Source organism: Martes martes, assembly GCF_963455335.1.
Source record: "Martes martes genome assembly, chromosome: 9".
NCBI lineage: Eukaryota > Metazoa > Chordata > Mammalia > Carnivora > Mustelidae > Martes > Martes martes.
This window is the reverse complement of record NC_137896.1, coordinates 62,279,764-62,302,366: the sequence shown is the minus strand read 5'-3', so window position 1 is coordinate 62,302,366 and position 22,603 is coordinate 62,279,764. Positions and strand designations below refer to the sequence as shown.

General features: G+C 36.1%; 1 protein-coding gene across 1 annotated transcript in view; it reads right to left on the bottom strand.

Moving 5' to 3' along the window:
- Window positions 1-22,603, bottom strand: part of SRBD1 (S1 RNA binding domain 1) — a 195,780-nt gene that overhangs the window by 85,348 nt on the left and 87,829 nt on the right. Inside the window, exon 15 of the mRNA XM_080813290.1 lies at window positions 4,223-4,314. Coding sequence (XP_080669416.1) covers window positions 4,223-4,314 — 92 coding nt within the window. The remainder of the gene's footprint in view (window positions 1-4,222; window positions 4,315-22,603) is intronic.

The following is a 22,603-nucleotide window of genomic DNA, read 5'->3' as shown; positions in this document are numbered from 1 at the left end:
ATTAATAATTTCATTTTTGAACAAGAAGCAGACTAATCTGTTGGCCAGATAAAAATATTCTTTATCTTAATTGTAGTGTCAGTGGTTGTGGTAACCTGATTAGTTTAAGCTTTTCAAAATTCATAGATGAATTCAAGAATTCACCTAAAAAGGGTGAATATTACTTTATGTCAAATTCATTTAAGTGAATAAAATACCTTTCTTTTCTCTAAGGATGTAAAAATTTTTCTTCCTTCTATATAGTCTTTACTTCCTCTAAGTGGCTTTCGCATTACCCCCACATCTGTCTTCAACACTGTTAAGTCTCCTCACATGATAGGTGACCCTAGACTGTCCACCAGGGCCAGGGTACCAAAAAGCAGACTGTAAGTGCTTTGCCTTAATGTGAAGTTTATCAACTATGGGCTTCATTATATGGTGATATGGCTCATTTCTTGTGGACCTCTGATCTCAGTTTCATTAGGTATTTTCTCTTGTGCAGGTCAGTATTCCCCTATCTCCTGCATGGAAGATTTAGTCTTAAGATCTCTACATCAGCATGTAAATAATTATTTAATCTGTCTTTTTTCAGCAGCTATCCCCATTATTATGTATAACCTGTGTCCTCCAGCAGAGAGACTTTCTGTTTAACCCTCTCCAGAGGAAAAAATCTCCAGTCTTCTACAAAGATGAAAGAAGGAGAGTCACCCAACTGTGTGGGAACAGGAGATCTAACAATTTTGGTTTTTTTAATTGATGGGAAATTCACATAACATAAAATTAACTATTTCCAAGTGTACAATTCAGTGGCATTTATTATACTTACACTGTTGTACACACCACCACTTCTACCAAGTTCCAAAACAGTTTTAGTGCCCCAGAAGAAAACCCTGTACCCATTAAAGTAGTCCCTCTTCATTTTTCCCTCTTCCCAGTGCCTGCTTTCTGCATCTATAGGTTAGCCTTATTCTAGACATTTCATATAAATGTAACCATACAGTATGTGGCCTTTTGTGTTTGGCTTCTTTCACTTCGAATGTTTTCAAGGTTCACCCACATTATGGCACACGTCAGTACTCATTCTTTGTTATGACTAAAAATAATACCTTGTTGTATGGATATACCACCTTTTGTTTATCCATCCATCCAGTGATGGACATTTGGGTTGTTTCCAGCTTTTGGCTATGTGAATAGTGTTGCTATGAGCACTGCGTACACGTATACATTTGAGTCCTTGTTTTCAACTCTTTTGAGTATATACTGAGGGGTGGAATTGCTAGGTTAAATGGTATTCTGTGTTTAATTGCGTCTAACTGCTTTCTACACAGAACTTTCAATCAATCCTCTCACTTAGGCCTACCTGCAGCCCTCCCAAGATACTTCTAAAGGTAACTTGGTGCATGCATTTCCTGAACCTACAAGGGTTCCATGATCATTTCAGATTAGTTCTTGGTTTTCTACAATGCTGTCTTAGTATTCAACTTTCTCAAGTTGGCTAGATCACTTATTATTCAGCCATTTGCTTTCCCATTTCAAAACGATTATTGCTGTTCTTTCCTCTCCCTTCCTTGTCCTAGAAAGTTTGTGCCTTCTTTCCATCACGCTACTGTCACTTTTATGGGAGTTCAGAAGGGAGTAAAGGAATACTCAATCTTCTATTTTAAATCAGAAATCCATAATAAACATTTTAATACCACCTACCTACTATTCTATCCAATTTAAATGCCTCTCCAGTATAATGAACTTATTACGGGGGACTGTAAGAATATATAAGGATAACCTCTGCTCTCAGTAAGCTGACAAACTGGTCAAGAAGATACAGTAATATGAAGGTCATCTTCTTACATATGTTTAACACTGCATGAATGTTAAGGTTCTGTTATGTTCTGCTATAGTAAACTTATGGAGGGCTGAAAAGGAAAACCCACACCCATAGGTAGGACAGGTCTCAAATGAATTATAAAGTCATCCCTGCCATCAATCACTAGAAATGAAGAATTGAGGAAGAAGTGAACTCTAGAAAACCTAGAGTGGAAACTCTGAGCTTCTTTCAATAATTGCTTCCAGAATCAGTTCTTGAAGGCTCAAAATGTCTATGTGGATGTTTTGAGTTGACAGGGATCAACATAGTCATTGCCAGGTGAAAGCAAGCTGAGACATAGCAGGAAGGCATACCTGCAGTGAATCCCAAATTGAAGACACAACCAGACTTTGGAATCTGAGTAATTCGGGCCATATAATAATTCTTCTTTTTATTATTGCCTATTTTCAGACAGTCTTGTTGGAATGTTATAATCTTGTCTCACCTGTAACACTGTTGACAGTTACGCACCCACATAGGCCAGTGAAGAGGAAAGAGTAGCCCCCTTAGCAGTGGGAGATCTGAGAGACTGCCACTCCCTAGACAATATTTCTTTCAAATGTTCTTTTGGAAGATTCCCTTTCAGTGCCAACTTGAAAGGTTCTGAATTGAATTTTAATTTATTTTTTTGACAGAGAGAGAGTGGGGGAGGGGCAAAGGGAGAGCAAGAGAGAGAATCTTAAACAGGCTCCACACTCAGTGTGGATCAGACCCCAACGTGGGGCTCGATCTCGGAACCCTGAGATCATGACCTGAGCCAAAATCAAGAGTTGGACACAACTGACTGAGCCACCCAGGCGCCCCTGAATTTTATCTTGTAATTAAAAAACGTATCTTTTTATTATACAAGTACACAAGTATTATATATGCACTTATTGATTATGTGGACACTTTAAGCCTTGGTTTATAAGAATAAAACAAAATAATCCTGGTAATGCATTTAACACAATGTTTCACCTATATTAAGTGCTTTAAAAGATTAGTATTAGCAGCTCCCACTATGATTACTGTATCTCCTCCTACCACTATTATTGCTATTGTTATTACAAGGTCAGTACCAAAAGAGCACAGGCAAGGAGGCAGAGACCAACACTGAGCTGCTGTGATAGGAAAAAGCTTCACAGAAGGACCAAGATTTTGAGCTGGGATCTGAGTTTGAGAAGATGATCATTTTAGACAGAGGATATCATGGAACAAACAATTGAAGGGAAACCACAAGCTCTTCTGAATGTAAGAAATAGGTTTTTAGCCTCAGACTAATGCAAAAATTTTCAAATATGTATTTCCAAGTATAGATTTCAAGAACAGCCAATGAAACGTGATGAGAATATTTAAGGAAAATTTTACTTTTTTAAAGATTTTATTTATTTGAGAGAGAGAGAAAGTGCACAAGAACACAAGAGGGGGTAAGGGACAGAGGGAGAAGCAGACTTCCTGCTGAGCAGGGAGCCCAATGTGGGGCTCTATCTCCAGACTCCAGGATCATGACCAAAGCCAAAGGCAGACGCTTAATCAACTGAGCCACCCAGGCGCCCCTTAAGGAAAAATTTTAAATGAAAAAGTAGTCTAAATATCCCACTATCACACAGAGAGACACTCTGACCAGATTTAATAATTTGCTTATAATACAAATTACTTTCACTAGATGTATGAAAGTATCTCAATTTCTTCACACACAAGATTTTAACTATTTCACAAAACAGAAACCAAAGCAACTTAATAAAACTAAAATCAAAGCAGGCTGTTTTAAACATTAATGACTGCCCCTATTAGCAAGACAAGAGAAACTGATCATTCGACAAACAGCAAGAAACTGTGCGTGTTTATATATTTGTACTATATTTAGGTTAATATATTATTTTTTGTCAATAAAAAGCTGTAATAAATATTTTGTAGTAGTAATAAGAGATCTGGAGTATTTTATTAATTTTATTATTAACACTTAAGCACCTAATTTTACTAAAGATGTTTTGGACTAATTTTTTACTATACTTTTTTTTTTTTTTTAAAGATTTTATTTATTTGACAGAGAGAGAGACAGTGAGAGAGGGAACATAAGCAGGGGGAGTGGTAGAAGGAGAAGCAGGCTCTCCACTGAGCAGGGAGTCTAATTGAGGCTCCATCCCGGGACGCCGGGATCATGACCTAAGACAAAGGCAGATGCTTAACAACTGAGCCACCCAGGCGCCCCTTACTATACTCTTTAAAAACAGTATTCTTCCTCTTCTTTTCCATAATTTCAACTACTATTCTAATCAACCATTTTCTTTCTAACATGCTAATTTTTATGCATATATCTTCTAAATTTTCTTGCTTGCTAAAAATAAAAGTCCTTCAAAATATCAAAACCACACACCTTTGTGATGGCCCATAGTTTCTTACCTGCACTTCTCAAATTAGGGTCCAGCCCTGGCATCTCTTTGTTAGCTTCAGGGCTGACACTGTAGATTGATGCCCCTGCTTCACTGACGATACTGAGAAGAAAGAAAAGGGGAAATATGATTTTCCAAACTTTCTCCCTGGTCAAAGAAAATTAATGAATAAGACTGGGCATTATAAGAAAAAGAACTGCAGTGCAAAGTGCTTTCTTTATATTTCAGTGGTACCTGTAGCATATAATTTTTCATAAAGTGATCAAGTAAGGTTTGTGTTCTTCACAGAGGAAATACACAGGTTTAAATCCATAACAAATTCATTGAGTTGTTTCCTGTCAGTAGTAAGGACACAGTTTATAGATGAACACGATGGACCCTTTCCCCTAATGCAAACTTTGAATTTCCAGAATATACTGAGATTCTCTTCTGTTCATAATCTGTTATTAATACTTATGACTCCCAACTGAATTAATCATTCTAAAGTATCATGTAAAACACATACATGTGAGTGGATATGTGCACATGTGGATATATTAAAAATCACTGCCATAAACATTACTCAATTATAATGAACAACCACAAATGTGAATAGGAAAGGGATCAGACAGGATATTATCCCACTTCTTTTCAGGAAGGTCTGAAATCATCCTTTTAGAAAACTTGAAGCCTTTCACTTCAGGCAGGTATTAAACCATTATTTAGTCAAAACATAACACACATTATCCTCTTCTTCTTTGACTCCAAACACTTTTCAAACCCGGTGAGAACAGTCTTTTACAGTGGACAAGGATACAGTGGTTGACATTACTACTTTACTCCTTCAACATTTTTAAATTACAGGTATTCTTTTTTTCAGATTTTATTTATTTCTTAGAGAAAGAGAGCACACGTGTGAGCACATAAGTGGGGGGAGGGGCAGAGAGAGAGGGAGAAGCAGACTCCCCACTGAGCAGGGAGCCAGACACAGGGCTTGATCCCAGGACCCTGAGATCATGGCTTGAGCCGAAGTCAGACACTTAACCAACTAAGCCACCCAGGTGCCCCTAAGTTGGAGGTATTCTTTATGACATATATGCAAAGGAACATTATCTACCCGAAGTATTCATGATACCTGTGGCTTTACCATGAGACCAGCCAGGTGTCAAGACTCAAAAGCAGAAACATGTTTGTGCTTTTTAATCCACTCTTAGAAACGTCTTCCTTTCTCTGTTCCTCAATATTTACTTTGTGAGGCAAGTTTAGTGGGTAACTTTTAACATATTGCCTCACTATTACAGCTGAACACTGATAAGAAAAGTGTGAAAATAGTTAGTTTGCTACCCATCTTTGAAGAATTCTTGACTGAACTTTGACAACAATTATAAGTCATCAAGACTTGAGAAGATTATTTTGGGGAATATGAAGACTTATATATATTTTTGCAACCAAGTCTACTGTCCTAAATTTCCTAATAGGAAAAATGAACACTCTGTAATTGTTTACCATTGTACAGAGAGGTAACTGAGTGCATATTACACACACAGTACAAAACCAACCACTTTATAGACTTTATCTCATTTAATCCTTTTATGGTGATTTTTTTTTCAAGATTTTATTTATTTATTTGACAGAGAGAGAGATCACAAGTAGGCAGAGAGGCAGGCAGAGAAAGAGGGGGAAGCAGGCTCCCCGCTGAGCAGAGAGCCCGATGTGGGGCTCAATCCCAGGACCCTGAGATTATGACCTGAGCGGAAGGCAGAGGCTTTAACCCACTGAGCCACCCAGGTGCCCCTATGGTGATTTTTTTTAACAGGTAAGTAATATGCCCAAGGTCACTCGGCTGGTAAACTACTGAGTTGAATTTGAACCCTAATCTGTTTTAAACCTAAGTCACACTCTTAACCAGCACACACAAGCAACTTCTAAACAGCTTTAAACCTCTCATTAAAATGAAAACCCATATTGTTGTGCTAAACAATAAGTGTAATAACACCTTCTTACGGAAAGACCAACTTCTTCCTTTCTTATGTGTCTAAGGTAGAATCTAAAGCACCTAGAAGGCCAAATATATTCTACAATTTCAGATATGCACTTTAAAATTAAAAGGTAATTGTGCTTTTTCTCCAAAATAAGATTTAGATTCTGTTTAACTTCTACTATGTAATGATGAAGGAGAAAACGTAATGTCAAATAAAGCTTGAAGTGAAGAAAACTCTTAATGGGGCATAACAGGATGTTAAAACCAACACTCTAGAAGGGATTTTTCAGTTCCATTATAGTGGCAGTTTCTAACCAGAGGCCCATGATCTTCTGGGTGGGGAGAAACAGGATTAACTAAAACTACATACAAAATATGGTGTCTATGCATTTTTTTCTAGGAAACGGGATTATAGTTTTCAGTGATTACTTAAGAGCCATAACCCCTCAAAAAGTTAGGAAGCACCATTACAGGGTAAGAATATTCAGTCATTGGTCATGGAAAACTGGTTTCAAACACAAATCAACACTCAGTCTAACAAAGTTTTTTTCTTAAAAAAACCTAGAGTATCCATGAAGTACAGGCTGGACTGATTATTAAGGGAAAGAATATTTTTAAAAATTTCACCACAGATTTATTTTCTATCATTTCAAGAAGGCTCCAAAATTGCCACTGTTAAGTAAAGGGTAATGAAGTGGTAAATAAAAATTCCAGTTAACTGTGGCTTTTAGCAGTTTGGTACCTGAGAATTTGCTGGGTGATTCACTGTCTCTTGGAAGTTATAATTCTCAATAGACTGAGGGAAACTGTTGCAAAGAAAAACACTCAGATAATAAATATTCCTCCAAATACCACACTGCCACTTCTTTTAAACAGAGGAATACAAAACAGATGTGACACACTGCACTGAAATATTTTAGATTAACGTTAATATTAAATCAATGCAAAATGTAGTAAATTTCATATGCTTTAGTTATTAGATAGCATGGGTCCAATAAACAGGTCACTTCTAAGCATAGAACAGAATGCTCCAATAATCTAAATGAACAAAAAACCCTCAACACTGATTTCTTCAATATACAACATATAAGGACCTAAGAAGTTTATGTGGCAAGAACTAAATGAAACAAATCAAGCTGGGAGTGGTGATGATTTTTTCCAGGAGAAGTTGCAAAGGATAAAAGTGTTTATAATGCTCCCACCCCCATTTTGTTCATTCCCATTTGGATGTCAAAGATAGACACTCAAAAAGTATGCTAGATTTTCTAAGCCACTTTCTGTTTATTGCAAGTTTCCAAATAAGCTATGGAAAAGTATTCCAATTATCTCTAATATATTTTGAGAAAAGCAAAAATGAACTTTACATAAAATTCAGACAGCTCACGATTTAATAAGTATTACATTCCACAAAACGAATTTCTCTCTGGTGTAAAGAAACTGGGTGCATAATCTTAGCAATTTGATTACTTTATTTATTTTGCCATAAACCAGACAAGATTCTGAGCAGAATTTATTATTTGGGGGGAACTTAACTGACATAGTTGTAAATGAACTGAAGGTTCAATATTATTACAGTGCTCTGAAGCCCCTTCAAATTGCTAGTGCATACAAATACTTAAATATATACATACAGTATCTCAAGTGTTAAAAATATGTAAGTACATTTCAGAAGCTACCACCAGACTTACATTTTACTTAACATATATGTTAATGTGCTAATACTCTATAATTGAATATGTATTTCTAAAAACACCTAATCAAATTCAGCACAATTTTAGGGTCTTTTTTTAATTAAAAAAAAAAAAAATACAAACCACACAGCCAAAACTAAAAAGTAAGTGAAATGCCCACTATATGGATGGATATACTTTTAAATTCATTTTTTAAAATTTTAATAAAAACCCTTTAATAAAAACTACGTTAAAAATGATAAATTGTTATATCTTAAGTTAAATTCAATGACATTACATAAACTGACCATTTATCAATATAATTTTATTTTTTGAAAAGATATGTTTAGGGGCGCCTGGGTGGCTCAGTGGGTTAAAGCCTCTGCCTTCCGCTCAGGTCATGATCCCAGGGTCCTGGGATTGAGCCCCATATTGGGCTCTCTGCTCAGCGGGGGGCCTGCTTCCTTCTCTCTCTCCCTCTGCCTGCCTCTGCCTACTTGTGATCTCTGTCTGTCAAATAAATAAATAAAATTAAAAAAAAAAAAAAAGAAAAGATATGTTTAAATTACAGAATTTGTAGTGTCTTCTGCCAAAACAGATTGTATGCTGATGAATCTTTTAAAACCCAATTTGTCGGGGTACCTGGGTGGCTCAGTGGGTTAAGCCTCTGCCTTTGGCTCAGGTCATGATCTCAGGGTCCTGGGATCAAGCCCACATCAGGCTCTCTGCTCAGCAGGGAGCCTGCTTTCCCCTCTCTCTCTGCCTACCTCTCTGCCTACTTGTGACCTCTCTCTCTGTCAAATAAATAAATAAAATCTTTAAAAAAAAAATTAAAAAAAATAAAGCCCAGTTTGCAAGTAGTTTTCTTATAGTGACTATTTGACAATAAAGAGAATGGCAATTTTTTTTTTTTTTTTGAGAATGGCAATTTCTTTTACCAAATTGAGATGGGGTGGGGTGGGGATTCTTTTCATGAGACAGGAAAACCAGCAGTTTGTTTTTTTAAGTTATTAGGCTAATAGTTTTTCACATTCATTTACAAAGTTCCATGATGTCTCCTCTCTTCTCCCCATTTCCCAAATACAAAAATAGCTTTGGTGTTTTCTCTTATTTTAAAATAAATCACATGCTTCCTTATGTTAACAGGAGAAATTCAATTCAAAGGTAATCTATTTAAATGAAAATGCAGTTTTTTATTAAGATATCAAAATCAGCCAAGATATAGTGCTTAAATCAATAAAAACTGATGTGTTCTTGTGGTGCCTGGGTGGCTCAGTGGGTTAAGCCTCTGCCTTCAGCTCAGGTCATGATCTCAGGGTCCTGGGATCAAGCCCCACATTGGGCTCTCTGCTCAGTGGGCAGTCTGCTTCTCCCCCATCTGCCTACTTGTGATCTCTGTCAAATAAATAAAATCTTAAAAAAAAAAAAAAACACAAAAACTGATGTGTTCTTCTTTTCAAAAGTACATTAGAATTCTTCAAAATTTACTGTTATGTAACAAGCTTTCTTTTCTTCCTTCTGCCCACCAAAAAACATGCACTAAATAGCTACTTTAAATGCACAATTAATTTCACTAAAGTTTTTAAAAACAATTTATCTAAAAACCATTCTTCCAAATTTTCAGACTGAGAAACATTCATACGGAGAGAGTAATGGCTTGAGCTAAGATTCCCAACAAGTAAAAGAAAGTGCTAAAACAGCCAACAGAGACCTTGATTCTGTGCTTTGCACAAGAGATAACCCATTCTGAAGTATGAAAGGATGGCTGTTGTACTTTTAGGGGGTAGGAGACAAAGCCAAAACCAAACCACCATGAACAAAAAGGGGGTCTAGGATTTAATGTTTAAAGGATAAAGCTTATTTCTAAGAAAATATCAAAACAATTTTAGGTTCTAGAATTTAGTGATGAATTGCCATTTTAGGGAGTCTCAAATGAACAGTAACTACTTGCTTTAAAAACCAGGGTAACCTGGTGATAAGGAAGCAAAGAAACAAGCAAAATCATTTGCTGTTAAAGATGTTTAAACTGTAGAATTCTTTCAGATGGTACCTTGAAAATATAGATCAAGTTACAAAAACATGCATTCTTTCTGAACAGCTATTACGTTTTTAGGAATTCATACAAAAGAGATCTTAAAATACACAAAAAATGAAAAAGTGCTAGTCAAGCTTTTACTGAAAGAAACTGAAAATCAAAACACCTATCATTAGAGGGTTCATTAAATGAAAACCTATACTGTCGCTAAAAATTGGTTACAAAATAATAGGTGAAAAAAACTGGTTATATGACTATGATATGAAAACAACTCTGGTATTTTAAAATATAGATCTATATAAAAAGAAGAAAAAAGAAGGTTTATGTATATAATGTTAATAATATTTAAATATGACTTATTCCTTTAACTCTAGATTTTTTGGCAATAGCCATGTAATATTTGTAAACAGAAAAAGTTTAGAAATTAAGTTTAAAATAACAATTGTTAATTGCCCAGGAAATCTGATATCACATAATGCCCAACATTTTCTTTTATTCTACCAAACTGTCTTGTATAGTAATTAAAGTTATTTTGAACTTAATCTGGGTAAACATGTCACTTGTTAGTAATAACTTCTGAACATGGCTTCTAGATCTCAAACGATAACATTTTAGGATATTGCTATAACATAAAAGGTGGCCAAGCAGAAAAGTCAAGAGTAAGGTCTCAATTTGTACATACAGACCAGATAAGAAACAAATGTATGATAAAAAAATTTTACAAGAAATTACATATTATATATCCTTAAGTTTTACTCAGTCCCTGGCCTCTGAACCCACCACCTAAGTTATCCTTCATGATTGCCAAGAAAAAATCAATTCACTACCTGCAACATAAAAGATGTGAGGTGACACAGCAGTGTGCTAGGAAAGTGGTGTGTGTGGATAAAACACTAAAAACGAAGTATGGTGAAGGAGAAAGAGAGAAGGCATAAAAGCTCAAAATTTCAAAGCCGGCAAGTTTACCTTTAGCTATGTAACACTAGCACCATCTGGTGGAAGACCAGTTAGAAAGAATTCAATTACCAGTTTTTAAAAAAAGAAAGAAAACAAGAATTCTAAACCTTCTTTCAAAAGATGAGCATTTTTCAAAGAGAATAAGCCTAGCAATAGTACAGTAATCACACGGAGGACCATAATAAGCCTAGGAGAACTTAAAATGTCTCCCAAAGGTGTATGTACTTCCAGATGCATATCTTACCATATCTTAGCCATAGAGCAAGATTGCAACAGTACAGAATTCCCTTGGCTACCTTTCCTTCAGTGCCCCATAACACATCAGATGAAAAGAATACTTTCTGGCCACAAAGGAAACCCAAAAAAGGAAGACCCAAATTAGTGACTATGCAGTAGAACTTTAATTTGGAGTTTAAGGTTCCACAGAGCACCAGCTACCTATCTGTCCATGCTAGAAATACACCAAGAGTATTCACGAGAGACTCTGATTCTGCTCTTCAGCATCAGCCGTTTATGTGCACAGTGACGCCAACCCTCTACAGTGAATCACGGTGTGGCAAAACAGTACACTGAAATCACTGTTACTGCTGGCCCTGGGCCATCCAATGACAGAGAAGACAAAAACCACTGGTATCCTCAAACGCTGTTATGGGGAAAGCAAATCAACAAATTGAGAGACAAAGAGGATAGAGAACTTGCCTCCCATTTGGAGGCTGGGTCCCTCCACTGAGGTAGAAGCTATTTCTAACCAAGAATGGCACCAGAAGAAATAACCACTACTCTACACAGTAAGCATCCCTTTTAGTCTCTCTTTCCCTTCCCTTCACCTGCTTTCCTTTTAAAAAATCCCTTCTTTATTTCTCACCACCCCCCCAACCCCTCTACATTTGAGACCAATAAGAAGTTGTTGCAAGTACTGCATGATACCACTAAGGGAGCTCAAGAAAAAGCTGCCACAGGAGCAACCAATCACAAGGCTGGGAGCCCGCGTGGTGTCAGACTATAAGCATAAGGACAGGGTCCCCTACCTCCAAGACAAGAAAATCAGGCAAAGAGAGGAACAGCAACTACAGAAGAAAGTGCTGTCTGCAGAAGTACTATAGACATTCCATGTTCATGACTGAAAAGACACAAAAACTAAGAGGGCAGGGAATAAAAGACTGACCTGATTTTACAGTGTAAATGTCCTCTGATCAACATTTTGAAATGTATTGATCTAAAGAACATGATATCAACCTACCAGCAAACACCCCACCACACACCAAAAAGTATGCTTCTCCTGATTCTTACGTTTAACTCCAAAATTGTCCATTTTTTACTGCCCAATTTTTACTTATTCATATAATAACCAGTTATCTGTATTTGTTTATTCTTTTTCAAGTGCAGCTCTATTCAGATATAAATTTGAGAGTTGCATAGAGAATTGTGTTGAATTTTCTTACAAAGGGAAAAATCTGCCTCATTAACTCATCTTTTCACCTTTTCTAGCTTATATACGTCTCTGCAAGTTTATCCACTAGTAAGTATGAAGAGTGCAGATTGTTAAGCATAGACTTTATTCTTTTATTATCCATCCAATAACAGAAGTCAGAATCAGAATTACCAATTTAGAGGATTTAATATTCTCATATTTTGCTAATAATAAGTATTCAATAATGTCATACTAATTATTAAGTTTTTTTTTAAAAAGGAGAGAAGCCAAGGAAACAAGACAATTAAAAGTAAAATAATAGGGACCTCTGGGTGGCTCAGTTGGTTAAGCCGCTGCCTTCGGCTCAGGTCGTGATCCCAGCATCCTGGGATCGAGTCCCGCATTGGGCTCCTTGCCCTGCAGGGAGCCTGCTTCTCTCACCACCTCTGCCTGCCTCTCTGCCTGCTTGTGTGTTCTCTCTCTCTCTCTGGCAAATAAATAAAATCTTAAAAAAAAAAATTTACAAAAAAAAAAGTAAAATAATAACAATAACAATAATTAAAAAGACAGAGGGTGAGACTTACTTTGTCAGTGAGTAGTAGCTCAGTTCTTTTTAGCCACACTAGAATAAAGTTTGGGAAATAGCAATGGTTTTTTCTGTGTGTGTGTGTGTGTGTGTGTGTGTGTGTGTGTGTGGCTTTTTTTGTTTGTTTTTGGTTTTTTTTAAATTTTATTTATTTGACAGACAGAGATCTCAAGTAGGCGGAGAGACAGGCAGAGAGAGAGAGAGAGGAGGAAGCGGGCTTCCCGCCGAGCAGAGAGCCCGATGCGAGGCTCGATCCCAGAACCCTGGGATCATGACCTCAGCCAAAGGCAGAGGCTTTAACCCACTGAACCACCCAGGTGCCCCTGTGTGTGTGTTTTTAAAGATTTTATTTATTTACTTATTCGTCAGAGAGAGAGAGAGAGAGAGCACAAGCAGGCAGAGTGGCAGGCAGAGGCAGAGAGAGAAGCAGGCTCCCCGCTCAGCAAGTATCTCCATGCAGGACTCGTCCTAAGACCCCGGGATCATGACCTGAGCCTAAGGCAGCAGCTTAACTGACTGAGCCACCGAGACATCCCAAGGAAACAGCAATGGTTTATGCTACACTCCCTAATACTCTTCTAAATATTACCACTGATTACCTCAGCGAACTCCGCTAATAAATGACGCACATTGATCGGCTTGATCGGCTTTCATACCTTGTCACCCATTCCTACTTTTCTCCCTTCTCATATTTGTTTTATTCCTAACCCTCCACACCCCTACTTTCCTCTGAAGTGAATTTACACCTTGGCAGAAGTCATCACCGGTCCCGGCTCCCTTGCCCCTGTTAAGGGAGACCCTATCTACGAACTTCATCTTACACATGCACCAGCTAGCAGCGTGGAGTAGCCACAACCTTCAAAATTTCCTTTGGCCACACAGATAATGCTTGGATGGGTGGAGGGACAAACCAATGGAGGGGTGGAGGGACAAATCAAACATACATGCCAGGCATAAGACTACTACTCTAGATCAACAAATTTTCTAATGGTGGTTTTTAAAGGTTTTTTTTTTTTTTTTAAGATTTTATTTATAATATTTGACAGACAGAGATCACAAGTAGGCAGACAGGCAGGCAGAGAGAGAGAAGAGGAAGCAGGCTCCCTGCCAAGCAAAGAGCCTGATGCAGGCCTCGATCCCAGGACTCTGGGATCATGACCTGAGCCAAAGGCAGAGGCTTTAACCCACTGAGCCACCCAGGCGCCCCCTAATCGTGGTTTTTAAATGTACACTGAACAGATGGAGGGAGAGAACAAATTTCAGTTTAGCTGACTACTCTGTTTACTTCTTTATCTATAGTCAGATCTTTACTTTTTTGGGATCACTGCACATTTCTGGCTCTGCTATATTACACTGTGTAAATATTTAGGAGAAATAATTCCTTTCAAGGATCTAAACTTCCACTGTCGTTATGGCAAATGAACCTGTTTATGCTGTTTGTTAAATAACAGCAAGCCTAAAAGAACACAGGAATTTACTAACATATGTGGTACACAAACATCACAATCATAAAGCTTCTTGTGGGGACATAGCAAGAACATGAAAGGCCAGTTTATTTTTATTACCATTACCCTGTAATTTTCTTTAGCTCTACTACAACATTCCTTAATTCAAACCTTTCCTGAAGCTACAGGAACAGAGTAGACCGAATGTACACAAACTATACCTCAAACTACCCCCATCTCCATGTGACCTTCCCTGTTTCTAGAACAATGGTTCTCCAACTTGATCCTGCATCACAATCTGTTGCAGGCTGTTAAACCGCAGCAAGCTGGGCCCCACCCCCAGAGTTTCTGCTTCACTGGGGCCAAGAATTTGCATTACTAACAAATTCTCTGGTTGTGCTGATGCTGCTAGTCCTGGGACCACACTTTTTGTTTTACGGTTTTATTGAGGTATAATTTATATTTCATAAAATTCACCCAATTTAAGTATATAATTCAATGACTTTTAGTAAATGTTATATAACCATCACCAAAATCCAATCTCAGAACATCTCCATCCCCGAGATAGTGTGTGCCCATTTACAGTTGCTCATTCCTACCTCCAGCCCAGGTATCCACTTTCTATTATTCTGTCTCTATATATTCACCTCATCTGGACATTTTGCATAAATGTAATAATAAAATCAGTGGTTTTCTATGTCTGGCTTCTTCACTTGTGATGTTTTTGAGATTCTTCCATGTTGAGCATCACTGTTTCCTTTTTATTGCTGAAAAGTATTCCACTGTTTCTAGATATAGCACATTTTACTTATCTGTTCATCAGTCGACGGACTCTGGGGTTCATTAGAGTTTTCTGTTATTAGGAACAATGCTGCTATAAATATCCATGTACAAATCTTTGTGTTGGACACACATTTCATTTCTCTTAGGTTCCCAGGAGTAGAAATGCTAAAGTATAAATTTATGCTTAATTTCAAAAGAAACTGCCTCACTGCAGTTTATTCATTTCCATGATGATACTTGTTAGTGTCTTTTTGAATAGCTATTCTAGTAGTTACTAAATGGTATCTTTTTACTTATAGTTTAATTTACATTTCTTTAATTAATGATACTGAGCATTTATTCAATGTATATGGTAGCCTTTCCTAATCTTCTTTAGTGAAAAACCTATCTAAATCTGTTGCCGATTTTTAATTGGCTCATTTGCTTGTTACCAAGTCATAAGTGTTCTTTATGTATTATAAATATATATTTATAAGCATATAAATATATATAAATATAAGTCTTTATCAGGCACGTGATTTGCATACATCTTCTCCCAAATTTTGGCTTGCCCTGTCATTTTCTTAATGGTCTTTGGTAACAAAACAGTTTTTAATTTTGATGAAGACTGGAACTATACTTTGAGAACCACTGTTCTAAAGCTTCACAAATTCAAAAGAAATACCAAACCCTTGAAAAATGTGAAAGCTTAGTGGTTTCCCATCTGCATAAGCAAATATAAATGTCACTCATATCCACTTTCCTGTTTTGTTTCCTTTTAGCAAAGCCTATTACAACTATCATCCCAAATATGCTCACCATTTTCAGGAGGAAAAGAAAATTTGCAACTAACTGGCTTCAATATTATTATGGAATGGATAAATTCAGCTGCAAATAGGCCTGAGGTATCAACTGAGAAAAGTGGAGAGAATGCTAGCACGAAAGAATATGAACTTCTGAGCCAGTGTTTTCAGAATCACTGATCAGGCCTATGGCTTTTAATGCCATATTTAAAGCTGTAAGAAATATGTCTACTCTACAAAATAATGGAAACAAAGATAAATGGTGCACCACAGTAGAGGATATAGAGAAAAGAGAATTCCCTGAGATACATATGATTTATTTTGATATTTTTTATCCTGTTAAAGGGCTAGCATTTATTTTTTTTATTTTATTATGTTAGTCACCATACAGTAGTACATCACTAGTTTTTGATGTAGTGTTCCATGATTCATTATTTGCATATAACACACAATGCTCCATGCAATACATGCCCTTCTTAATACCCTTCACTGGCCTAACCCATCTTCCCAGCCCCCCTCTTCTCTGAAACCCTCAGTTTGTTTCTCATAGTCTGCAGTCTCTCATGGTTCGTCTCCCCACTGATATTTCTGTCTAATTTTATAGCCTTCTTCACTAAAGATTTAAAAATAATTCACATATCATTACGGCCCTTTCTTTGTTGAAAAGTTATTGAACTTTAAATTAAAAGAAGCCAAAGGTGGCAACCGAAGTTCTAATCTTGTCTAGGACCATAACTTGCAATATATGAAACATACTTCAAAAAAAAATATCAGAAAGGTTTAATTCAGGTAGAAGCAACAGTAAGATTAGTAGTTTCTAAGGTGAAACCCAAAATCCTCCATGTTTATTCCTTGATAATTATCCACATCCCCAAATGAAATCTAAGGTTAAGAAGCTTACTGAACATTATTTCTACAACCATGACCTGAGCCACATACTCTGTGATTTTATGGAGAAACCTTAACAATAGGAAGGATTTAAGTTAAAAGTTAAGTTAAAAGATGAAGAAAATCCATTTAAGTTTGCAAAAAGAGTCCTTCTTTATACAATTCAAGTTAATATAGGATGTGAAGCAAGAAGCTTTGTTCACTGTAGAACTACCAGGCTTCCAGTAAAATGCTTTCAAATATTTATGTTCCAATTCATGGATATTGTTGATAACATAAAAGTCATTAGTCCTTACTGCCTTCTAATTGCTGGGGATGGATTTTTTATTTCTATTAACTTTCATATATTATACTACAAAGAATAAGCCCATTAGCCAATATTCATCCTCCCTTTTCCACTGAGCCACTTCAAGCCACTTCAAAGAAAGCTGTCCAAAGAGAGACCAGAAGATAGAGTTTCACGGGTGATCCACAGTCTCTGAACATGGTCTGGCTCCCCATAATTTTTTCTTTTAGGCATCTTCTCACCCAGCTCTTTTATATTTTTTTGCAGTTCAAAATACCTAGAGGCAGGAGAACTTCTCTCTCAAACTCTTTCGATTTAGGGCATCACCATCTCTGTGATGTTATGGACTTGAGATCCAACATGAAGATCAAGATAAGAGAAACAGAAGAAAAAGTCTACTCAGTAGCACACAGCCAATTATGACTCATCCATACAACTGAAAGGTAAGTATAAGCAAAATAGCGTTTTAAGTCTTCATTTTTTCCCGGAGTTCAGTTTCTTTCCTCAGTCATTTAGATACCAATCCCTACATGGAACAGACTAATCAGGTTAGCTCTTCCTTTATTCACCCATCTTTTCTCTGGGTGGCTCAAGATAGGAAAAAAAAAAAAAAAAAAAGGAACAACCAGGGACCTCAAACAGGATGTCTTACTCCCGGCCATTTAAGATTTGACAATCACTAGTGTGTGCATATATATACAGCAATATGATCATCACAGAAGCTCATCCTTGAAGATCTGCAATTTCCTAGTGAGATTCCTAATAAAAATGAGGAATGTGGAGGAGTTCTCTGGCTGACCCTCACCATTTACCCAGTGAAATCCATAAAATAATCACTAAAACCTTTGCTTACACAAATAGCAAATCAGTAACACACCAAATAAGTATAAAGGAGAGTAAGAACATGCCAAGACATACAAACTTCTACACAAACCCCGTGTGCTCTCCAAAGCTAAGAGAACTGTACCATTTCAGCAATTTATCCATGGATGAATAAATGTGCTCAGTCGATTCCTGAGAAAGGGAAGAACGATCAGTTATATATGTCCTCATCTTATCTGCTAATCTTGACATTTTTCAGCAAGTAAAAGTTCCAAATGGCAGGTGTCAGGAGGCCTTAGCCTCACATGTGGTGCTAGAAGGCAGGAAAAGCAGCAGCAGCATGTGGTCATGTCAGAGGTGCACAGAAGCTGCCTAGAGAGCACATTCTGAAAAGAGCAAACCTCAGACGTGGTTAAATCAATCTAGTGCCAGATGCCGCTACTAGAACAAAGCCTCGCTGCCAAAGATTAGCTGCCCAGAGAAACATTCAACTCAAGAGTCTCACAAAAGAGAAAATAGCTGAGTGCAATGGCACCTGTCCATATCCTGTCCGTCTGATAATTTGGTCAAACTAGGTCTTCCATGCAGAGAAGAAAATGGCCACAGAATGCTTTGCTTACTCTACAGATGGGTATTATTTTAGCAAGGCCCTTTTCAATTATTCTAAAGTAATAATACAAATCTCCTGCATTTGCATAATTATAGCTTTTTGAAAGTGCTTTAAGACCTACTAACTCCAACTTCCTATAAGGGAGTCAGGATCACAAGTACCTCTTCATTTTACCTATGGAGTAAGAGAGAATCGAAGAACTCAAATTAGGCCAAGGTCATCTGAAACCAAGACTTAAAAAGAAAAAGTGAGCTCCAGAACTGTTTGGCCAGACTTCTTTCTGTTTAGATATCTACTCTCTGTCTGTTCCTCCCTCCCAGTCGTCTTTTCACAGGTTTTCCCAATAATAAGAAAGTTTTGGAACCTTTTCAAAGTTGTTTGTGAAGGTCAATCAATAAGCATTTCGTTCCCAGAGGTTAATGTAATTTGCATGATGGTCTCCGTTTCTTTTCAGATCTGACTCTTAAGAAACAGTAATGATTTCTGAGGAATATTCAAAGCAGGAGATGCTGGAGAAGCACACAAATATATAAATTCTTTAGGGTGGAACATTCACGATCAGGTCATCTGGTTAGATACATCAGAAACTAAACAAACTAGGATTTTCAGAGAGCAGTACACAATATAATGATATAATCCCTAAAAAAGAAAATCCATTATCATTAGAATTTTATGCTCTATTTGAACATACAAAGGGATCACTGTGCCAAAGATTGATATGTCAAAACACTTATTTGCTCCCATACCTCAAAGGACAAAGCATATACATGAATCAGGACTTCACTTGGATTCAAGTTAGAATTTTTTTTTTCTATAACATTTTTACTTACTATGGCTACACCACTGAAAATCATTTATTTGCCATATACTTGTGGCTGTTTCCACACTAAAACAATTCACTGGAATCTTCACTATCTCATCTTGCCTCCTAAGCAACCAGCAAGTAGTATTCTTCAACTGTGGGCAGTTGCTCACATAATTTCTCAATTTCATATTTTTAGATCTTATTCTGATCTATATTCAGATCTTATTCTTATGTAAAGGATAAAAGTAAATATCAACACACATCCACATTCACATAAGGACTAAGAGTACTCTCACATATATATTTACTATTTGAAATCAAGTATATTAAATACAATTTAAAAATAAATTAAATAAAAGTAAAATTTTCTAAATTAACTTCTTGCTCATCATTTAATCTGAAGGTTTTCATTTTTGTAAAACAAGTTATTTTGATATGATTATTTTCCATGTCTGCTATCTTTCTTCCTATACACTCTGCTAATTTAATTGATTCTTAAACTTCCCAGCAACTTATATTTTTCTGCTTTCCTCACTGAAATACAGGGATTTGTTTTTTTCATTTACATAAATAACAACCAGTCCGTGTTCACGTTTGAGGTACAGCAAAGATGAGGATTGGTAAAAACAAAGTTCCTTGTCAAGGAATGATTGCTCAAAAATCATGCAAATGGTAAACAGAAACATGAAATGGACACACTGCACTAGAATCAGATCTGGCACAATTTCAACTGAAATAAAAGCAGAACTAGGACAAGCCATATACAGGTATCTCATAATTTTCAGTGTCATGAAAACAGTCATCAGTTTCACTCCCCAAAAAAGAGTGAGCACAAATTCAGGCATTTCAATGTTAGTTGGCTAATGATGCAATCTCTTCAATTAAGCAGAAAAAAAGAAAAGGCTTATGAAAATCATTGACTGTTCTCTGAAACTTAAAAATAAATCCATATGCAGCCAATTATCCCTTTGGATCTCTAAAATTTTCTAATACCTCTGATGGTCTCCCTGGCCAGTTTAAATACTGGGCCTTATTTTTGGCAAATATTTTTTATCTCAACAATCCTCAATGTTAAGAAAATCATAAGCAGAGGGTGCCTGGGTGGCTCAGTTGGTTGAGTAACTGCCTTTGGCTTGGGCCATGATCCTGGAGTCCAAGGATTGGACTGGAGTCCCACATTGGCCTCCCTGCTCAGCAGGGAGTCTGCTTCTCCAGCTGACCTCTCTCCTCTCATACTCTCTCTCTCTCAAATAAATAAATAAAATCTTAAAAAAAAGAAAATCATAAGCAGGAAGAAAAGGACACTAAAACTAATAAATGAATAAACACAACCTCCTGGTCTCATCTTATCTAAAAATAATGGTATCTCCCCGATACCATAAAATTTCCTGCCCCCAATTTTTAAAACCTGGCCACTATATATTTACATAATTTAAAAAAACACAATATACTAAAGTTGGGTTGTTCAGATGTTTAGTCATATTGTAACCTACAGGTATATAATATATACTCTTTAAAATTAAAACAATCTAAAAATAACACAAAAGAGAAGAAAGCTAAAGCTGTGTTCTTGAGATTCCCAAAGGTAAGAAAGGAAAAGAAAGTTACAGCTGTCACTTAATATGTACTTAACACCATGTGTAAAGAAAATCTGAGATATAATCTGATCCTGAAGAATTTAAACTACAGACTTCCTGATTCTCCAGTGCTGGCAATCACTTCCAACAGTAACTGCACAATGGCTGAAAGAGCTTTTAAAATTATTTTATTTTCCCTAAGTTTAAGTATGAAGTCTCTATTCCAAAGTAAATTTTAAATGACTGGATGTTGTTCTAAAAATATATTTTATATCAAAGGGCTCAAATGAATTTTTCTGTTAATTTCAAGTTTTCTAACTCAAACTTAGGATGACTGTTAGTTAAATTACAATCACTAAAGTAATGTTAATGTAGCACACCACATACTTGGAGTCATATTCCAACATCATTTTCATTTTAAAGTTATAAAAACAAAAACAAAAATGTTAGAATAGAAACAAACCCAAGTGTATGTATGTGAATGTAACTATGACTTTTTAATTCTTAGAGGAAAATTGGATAGTACTGTTTCTTTTTTATAATTATTTTATAATTATAAATTATATATATTTTATAATTTATATTTATATTATAATTATTTTATATTATATATTATTTTATATTTTATATAATTTATATTTTATAATTATTTTATAATTTATAAAATATAATTATTTTATAATTATAAACACTGGATTGCTACATATAATAAATGACTTTACTAAAAAATAGATACAAAAACGATGTAAATCCTAAGTCTTTAGGAAACAAATTATAGACAGAGGCATTCCTATACAGTGATATGGAAGATGTTAACTTTTTCCCCATATTTAAATGGGAGGGAAAAGAAAAAAAAAAAAAAAGAAAGGAGAGAAATGGAGGGAGGGAAGGCAAGAGAATTAGATAGATAAACGATTTCAGGAGAGAGAGAGACCAAGAGAGCGAGTACACACATACACGTACATGACTGGCAAATTCATTTAAAAAGGGCTTTTTTCCCCCACTAAAATATGTAGGATACAAACTAATAATGGCCTGTAAAGAAGTAACAGAATGTAACCAATTGACCTGAAGCAGTCTACTTTGCCAAAGCATCAACCCACTCCACTCTCAGGGGGATATACTGGTAGTAAAATGAATGCATTTCCTCACCTGGAATAAATCACTATCCTCATGAGCAAGTTTGAGAGTATCCATTTCTAACCTTATCTGGTGGTTAAAAAACAAAACCTCACATATTAGAAACACACACACACACAAAGAAGAAACTAAAAATCACCTTTTCCTTTTCTTTCAACCTATGGTTCCCAGGCTTAGAAACCAGGCTTCTGTCAACAGATATTTTTCAAACACCCACTTCAGTTCCAATTTGGCCCTTTAAATATTCCCCAATATACTTGGAGAAATGCAGGCTTCTCAGATAATTTTTAAGAAATAATGAGCATGCATGCTTGTGTGTGTGTGTTGTGTGTGTGCATTTTATATCTGCTTCAAGCTTGAACTTCACCATTTAAAAATGTAAATCTGCCATTACACAGAGAGACATAGCAGATCACTTGTATCTGCAATCACCACTTTCAAATGCCAGGAGCAAAATTTTATTGTATTTTATTTTATTTATTTTTTTCAGAGCAAAATTTTAAAGCAAATAATACTTCCGAGTTGGAAAGAGGTAGACTATAATACAATTAATGAATAAAGAGGCATAAAATTTACACATTTTATACCTAAATTTATTGTTCTTATGGAAAGCTGTGTTTTCATCACAAAGGTT